The sequence below is a fragment of the Ursus arctos genome, unplaced genomic scaffold (assembly GCF_023065955.2).
Source record: "Ursus arctos isolate Adak ecotype North America unplaced genomic scaffold, UrsArc2.0 scaffold_24, whole genome shotgun sequence".
Lineage (NCBI taxonomy): Eukaryota > Metazoa > Chordata > Mammalia > Carnivora > Ursidae > Ursus > Ursus arctos.
Window position 1 is genome coordinate 5,264,405 of NW_026622919.1, and position 6,579 is coordinate 5,270,983.

General features: G+C 60.8%; 1 protein-coding gene across 1 annotated transcript; it reads right to left on the bottom strand.

Moving 5' to 3' along the window:
* Nucleotides 1-381: 381 nt before the first annotated feature.
* Nucleotides 382-6,103, bottom strand: UBALD2 (UBA like domain containing 2). The gene is made up of 3 exons (XM_026484093.4): nucleotides 5,721-6,103; nucleotides 5,270-5,332; nucleotides 382-1,538 (listed from the first exon to the last, which is right to left on the bottom strand). Exons 1-3 carry the CDS (start codon nucleotides 5,838-5,840, stop codon nucleotides 1,221-1,223), a joined length of 501 nt encoding a protein of 166 aa, XP_026339878.1. The 5' UTR covers nucleotides 5,841-6,103; the 3' UTR covers nucleotides 382-1,220.
* Between the last annotated feature and the right edge of the window lie 476 nt (nucleotides 6,104-6,579).

Here is a 6,579-nt window from a genome sequence, read left to right on the forward strand (position 1 = left end):
AGGCTGAGGATAGGAACAGAAGGGATGGACGCAGTGGGGAGATGCCTGGGGGGCCTGGGCACGGGGGAGGGGGCTGCCATGGGCTGCCAAGTAGAGGCCTAGCTCCCCCCCGCTGCAGACAAGACAAAGGCTCCAGGGCTAAGCTCCAGCCTGTGACAGGCCACACTGCGATGGCCAAGGAGGGGAGAGGGTCACAGAAATCAGTCAGGCCCAGGCCCCCCTCTCCCTCCCATACTCAACTGGACCCAGCCAGTCCTACCAACCCCCTGGTCTAGACACCCCCCGTCAGAACACCCAGCCCAGCCCCATGGCCATGAAGCCCCACCGTCCCCCAAGGAGCACGCGTTTCCTACCAAGACAAATAAAGGCACCGCAAACTAGGGAAGTTAGAAAAGTCTCTTTTACGTTTTTAAATTAAAATTTCACCCTGGTGAGATGACTGATTTGGGAACTAAATCCAAAGGCAAGCTCTCCACTCTGTCATCCACTCAGGCGGGACACGCAGTGGGAGAGGCAGGGTGGCCGTGGAGAATCAGGAGCCCTGCCAGGCAGAGCCTGAGCCTCTGACCCAAGCAGGCTCTTTAGTTCTGCACATCCGGCTGGCGACGGGTGACACCAGGAGTGACACAGAGCCGCAGGGCCACTGAGGAGCCAGCCACCAAGTCCAGGTGGGGAGAGCTTGTGATGGCAAGGGGCTTCCACACCTTTGGGCACCTGGCGCTTCTGGGAGCCCGTGCTGTGAACTCCTTGGAGTGGATCCTCGGTGGTCCTCTCGATTCCAGAAGGCGTGACCTCTGAGGGGCAGCTAGCAGACCCCTCGTGACTGCAGGATCACCCCACCAGGCTTCCATGCACCTGCCCTGGGACGAGGGGTAGAGGAAGGGGTGCTGGCCCAAGGGGACGCTCTGGCCCTTCCCTGCTGACCCCAACAGCGCAGCCCCATTCTCACATAACATTAGTTATATTTATATATTCATATATATTATAGTTATATATTAAAAAGAGAAAAAAACTTGTCTGAAGAGAAACTCCTGAAGGACCCAAGTGGCTCAGGAAGTTTACTATCTCCCCCCACCCACAAAAATTCTTTTATAAAATCTTCCAGTGCGATCTTCAGGAAACCCCCACCCGCCCCGGCTCCCCCCACCCCGGCCCTCCTGTGTCCCCATGAGCCTGGACTGCCCCCCCAGCTCCAGCCCAGCGCCTGGTGGCATCCAGTCTCATCTCTGGCCATCCATGGCAGCCATGGCTTTCTGCTGGGAGCCCCCTTGCTGTGCTCCGGGGGGCCACGTGGGCTGCGGGTGGTGGAGGTGGTGGAAGCTGTGGGCCGTGGGGGAGGAGGGTGGGATCCAGGCGGCCTGGTGGCTGGGTGGGGACGAGGCCCAGAAGGGGCTGAAGTTTGCAGGGGGGGAGCAGGCCACGGCCGTCATGGGGCTGTTGCTGCTCTGCAAGCCCTCGGAGGCACGAAGCTTGGAGAACATGGCCAGTGCGTCAGGGAAGTTGGGCGGCGTGGCAGGTGTGTTGCTGGGGGTGCACATCTGCGGGGAGAGAACACAGGTGTTGGGAAGGTTACGGGCACACGCCCCCCAACTTTGAGCCATGCCCGCTGGGCCCACAGAGCCTCCGGTGGGGCTCACCCAGGCCGGCCCCTCCTCCATTGCCATTTTCCAGTCCAGGGGCAGCTTCAACAGGACAGAAGCACCCTTCTCACCCTGAGCCAATACCAACAAAAAATAAGGACAAACCCTGGCAATTTTTATCAAAACCAAAGTGTGTTTCCTGAATGCCAGGCAGGGATGCCCAGGGGAGTGTCCGCAGCAAAGGGTTAATTCCAACCAGAAGCCAGGGGTGTCAGATTCAAGCAAGGACAGGAGAGCAGCCCAGGACACCAGCGCTTAGCACCTCGGCCTGGGTCAGGAACCAGCTGGCTCCCTCAATAATCCGCCCTCAGATGTTCCGAGCTGGTTGGTCAGAGGAAGGCAGCCAGGCCCGGGGTCTCCCTCCTCTGCCGACGGAGGAGGAGCTGCGCCTTTCCAGCGTCTGGGCCCAACCCATACTCGGCCCGGCCGGCAGAGCCCCTGTCTTCCTGAGCTCACTTGTCCCAACGCCCGGGCACAGAGGAAGAAACTGAGGCCCGCGGCTCAAGTCAACAGACTGAAATACACCCGCTGCGGACTACAGGCTGCGAAGACGGGATCCCTGGGCTTGGATTCCCAGGGCGGAGATTGCCCCAGCCCTGCAATCTCCAGCCACCTCGGACTCGTCTGCGCTTCACGCCTGGGCTCCCCGAGGACAAAAACCAGGGATTTGGGTTTTCTGTGTCCCCAGCATCTCCCCCATGTGTTGGCAGGATGCTGGCACAGTCTCGGCCTGTTCCGTCCCCTTGGCCCTCCTCCCGGGGGTACTTACAGACACCCCACCATCTGCTGTTTTCTGCCACTACCCTGGGAGGGAAACTCCCCAAGCTCTCCAGTATCCCCCACCCGCTCTGATCAGGGACCCCAGCCGGGAAGGGCAAGGGCTGGGGTAGGGTGCTGTACTGGGACTGGTGCTCCCCATGTACACAGCGCCACCCCCCCCCAGCAGTATGGCGGGGCCAGGGGGTGCACCCAGAAGTCTCACAGGACCATGGGGAAGAGGCAGCAGAGAGCAAGGCCTACACAAAGCCTGTTCTGACCTCACAGCGGCTTCTCCCTTTCCCAGGAAGCCACGGGAGTCCTTCTTTGAATTTCTCCTAATTTTAGCAACATCAGCCCCTCCCCCAAGCACGGGGCTGGGGGAGCAAGGTTCTAGGGCTCTTCACCTCGCAGAGGGAGCTTTTCACAGCTCTGCAGTTAAATCCCAGCCAGAAACGGGGAGGGAGGCGAATGTGTCCGGTTAACTGGGCCAGCACCCCATCGGCAACTAGGGAGCTCCAACCATTGTCTTCCTCAGGGGCGGCCACAGGAGTCCCAGCAGGCCTGGCCCCACCCAGAGCACTTCCCTCCTCCCTCCACTCTTCCCCGCCCCCCACCCCAGGGCTGACTTCTCGGCAGCAGGAAACAATGAATGGGGGCTGGGGGGAGAGGCCAATTGCATCATAGCATCGTGACTTCCCCAGTTGACCAAGCCAGCGAAGCCTGTCTCAACACCCACCCTGCTGCAGAGAATGGCCCGGCTCGCCGGGACCGGGAGCGTCCCGTGCCCACCAGGCTGTGTGAGCTCGGACAAGTTCCTTAACCTCTCCGAGGTTCGCTCTACTTTGATAAAAAGCAGGGGTTTGGACCAGATGCTTGCAAAGACCCTCCAGCTCCTGGCTTCTAACAGCTATGGATAGAGCTTGCCTGCCTTGAAGCACACCCAGTGCCCGCCCACTGCACCCTGCTTCCAATCCAGTGCCTCATTTCTCAGCGCCCCCCCAATTCAACCCGCCCCCCCAGCTGTGTGAATGTACAGTAATTTACCGGACAATCATTTATCAGTTACTCGTGCCCTGGGGTCACTTCTGGTATTGCTATTATGCCATTACTGTTATCTCGTTTTTATTTAACTTTTTCCTTTGATTTATTCTCTCTCAAAAAATTACAGACTCCTTGAAGGCAGGAATAGCATTCTCCACTGTGCTGAAAAACTCAATACAGGGTGTACTGATGGATACGCCGATTATGATGTCTGTTACAAAACCTGCCTTGAGGGAAGCTTTAGGAGATTATAATCCCTGGGCACCTGGCTAGCTCATTGGAAGAGCATGCAACTCTGGATCTCGGGGCCCTGAGTTCCAGCCCCATGTGGGGTACAGAGATTAAATAAATTTTTTTTAAAGTAAAAAAAAAAAAGATTATAACCCCTTGGGATTTGCAGAGAAGGAACAACAAGGTCTAAAGGGACCACTAGTCCAAGTTCACAGCATCACAGAATGGCTGTGCTGGAAGCCCCTGGGCTTTTGAGAATGGCCACAAGTTGGTGGAGCAAACCTCAAGGCTCTTTTGAGAGATAGGAGGCAGGGTGCTCCCAGCTCCACCGCAAGGTGGGAGCCAGAGCTTTCCCATGGTCAAGTGCAGGGAAGGGTCTCCTAGCGATGACCCCTCGAGGTTTACAAGGAACCTGGCCTTAGCCGCCACAGCCCTGCAGCTCCCCCAATTCTCCCACCGTATTCCAAAACGTTTTTCTCTTCTGATTTATATACAGCATGAGCCATTCCAAGCGAAATGCTGGTTAAAATGTCTACTTGTCTTTTGCAACTAGATGAAAACAGGGCACCAAGGACAAGACACAGCCGAGGAACCATTTGCAGCTCCCCCAGGAAAGGCAGCAGCTCTGAGAAGGGAGCCATGGGCAAGGACACCAAGTGTTAAAAATGCCAAAAATGCACTCAGAAAGCCACAACAGATCTCCTGGGGAATAATGTTTTACAGTCCCTATGGTGGAGCCCAGCCCCGACTCCCCCAGCAGAGCTAATAGGTAACTAGGGGGGTGTGGGGTAGGGAGGGGAAGGCGTTCAAGCCTCTAAAGTGAAAGCGATGTTCTGTGCCCCTGGAAAGCAGGACACCCCACTGGCCAGGAGGGCAAAGGCTCAGGCCCAGGGGGCCAGCTTGGAAAAAAGAAGAAAGCAAATTCAGACCTGAACTGCTCTGTTTCCTGTACTTTCTGTATCTTTACATACTGAGATTAAATGCAAATTCTTGTCCTTATCTTGTCAAAATCCGGCCGTCCTCCACACTGAGGGCACGTCCCTTTTCCAACAACAGGAAAGAGCGAACATACCCCTCTCGGTAGAGCCTGGCTCCCTGAGGCAGGGTGGATTTATCCCTTTCCTGTTCCCTGCAGAGCTGGGTGGTTTGGACGGGGGGCTACCACTCCAACAGCAGGAGGGGGCCCCCGGTAAACCCAGACGCCCCAGCTCCCAGCGCCCTCAGGGCCCTTCACTCGGGCTCCCAGGTCCCCCAGACGAGTAGTTACCATCCGAGCCCCCTCCCCACTCCCGGCCACCCCGCCCTCGCGCCCGCTTGCCCCGGGGAGCGCGCCCGGCACCGGCCTGAGGTCGAGGATACGGCAGCCCCGGAGGCCGGGCCACGAAGTTGGCCGAGCCAGCCGGCCCCGGGAGCCGCTCTTTCCTGGAAGACATTTTGGCTCTTTGTTTACATCGCGGCGCGGCGCTCCCCGGCAACATGGCTGTCACCGCCGGCGGCTGACAGCGGCCCCCGGCCGGCGCCCTCGGCCCCCCGTGGGCTGCGGGCCGGGGAGGACGCCCCCGCTGCCCGCCCGCCCGCCGGCGCCCGCACCCACTTACCATCTGGTGGTGGTGGTGGCTGTTGGGAATGTTGGTTTCTTGGAAAAACGTGCTCAAGGCGGTCTGCGGACAAACACAGCGGCAGGGCAACGGTTAACGGGGCTGGGGCGGGAAGCCCCCCCTCATCCCACCACCTCCCGGCCGGCCCGGCCCCGCGAGCAGGGCTCCTCCGCGGTGTCCCCTCGGCCGGCCCATTCCGGCCCGGCCCGCGGCGCGCCAGGGGGCGACCCCGGGCCGTGCGCCGGTGGGGGGTGGGGGGTGCCGCCGGCAGGGCCCTCCGCGCCGCCCCCGGGCCCGCGCCCCACGCGAGACCGCGCGGCCGCCGATCGCCTGGCCGGGTGACAGAAATAGAGCTCCCGGTCCCCGGCGGCGCGCGGCCGGCCGCCCCCGCCTCCGCGCCTCCCGGGCCCCCAGGGCCCCCAGGGCCCCCCGCGCCCCGGCCCGCGCGCACCTCGAACTGCCAGTGGGCCGCCTGCAGCAGCTGTTTCGCCTGGTCGGCCGCGCAGCCCGCGGCCAGCACGAACTGGTTGATCATGACCTGGTGCCGCAGCTCGTCCATGTTCACCGACATGGCTCCGGCCGCCGCGCGATCCCGGCTCGGCGGCCGCGGGAGGCCGGCCGCCCTCGGCTCGCGCTCGCCGCTGCCCGCCCGCGGCCTCCGGACCCTCGCCGCCCGCCGCCCGCCCGGCGAGTGTCCCGGTTCGGCTCCCGCGGCCGCCGACACCACAAACAACGGCGCGGGGCGGGGCCGGTGTCCAACGTTCGGGGGCCGCGAGCCGCCGCCGCTGATTGGCCCGCGCCGGTCGGCCTGCGCCCGGCTCCGGTGCGGACGTTCGATTCGAATCCTGCGGCCTGCGGCCCGCACTGTTTCTCTTTTCGCCCGGCCGCGCCCATTGGCGGAGGTCGGCACCGTGGGGCTGCTCGGCATTGGTCGGCCGCTGTGTTTTGGCTCGTCCGGGCTTCTGGTTGGCCACGGCCGGGAGTTTGGGGCGGAGCCGCGCGCGCTGATTGGCCTCCCGTGGGCCCGTTTGAACTCAACTTGAAAACCTTGAGTGTCTGCTGATTGGCCGAGGGCCCTGTGTTTGCTGTTGTAGGCTTGGGGGTGGTGCGGCCAAGTTCATTCATTACTTCATTGAAACCCAACATGCTCAGCTGGAAAAGCAAGACAGAGTGGCTTTGACTCATTTCCTCTGAAAGATGTGGTCATCTCGAGAAACAGAATGATCGAAATAGAAAACAGAGGCTTTGCAGCTGCTCAAGTCTCAAGATTGTTTATTTTTTTTAAACTTTCAAGCAGCTCCACTTTTTTT

Excerpts from the sequence above, each read along its gene's own strand:
- UBALD2 (XM_026484093.4), bottom strand. The coding sequence starts at position 5,840 with ATGTCGGTGAACATGGACGAGCTGCGGCACCAGGTCATGATCAACCAG. Across the intron at positions 5,333-5,720 it reads CGGCCCACTGGCAGTTCGAG|ACCGCCTTGAGCACGTTTTT; the intron begins GTGCGCGCGGGC and ends GTTTGTCCGCAG. Across the intron at positions 1,539-5,269 it reads GCCACCACCACCACCAGATG|ATGTGCACCCCCAGCAACAC; the intron begins GTAAGTGGGTGC and ends CTCTCCCCGCAG.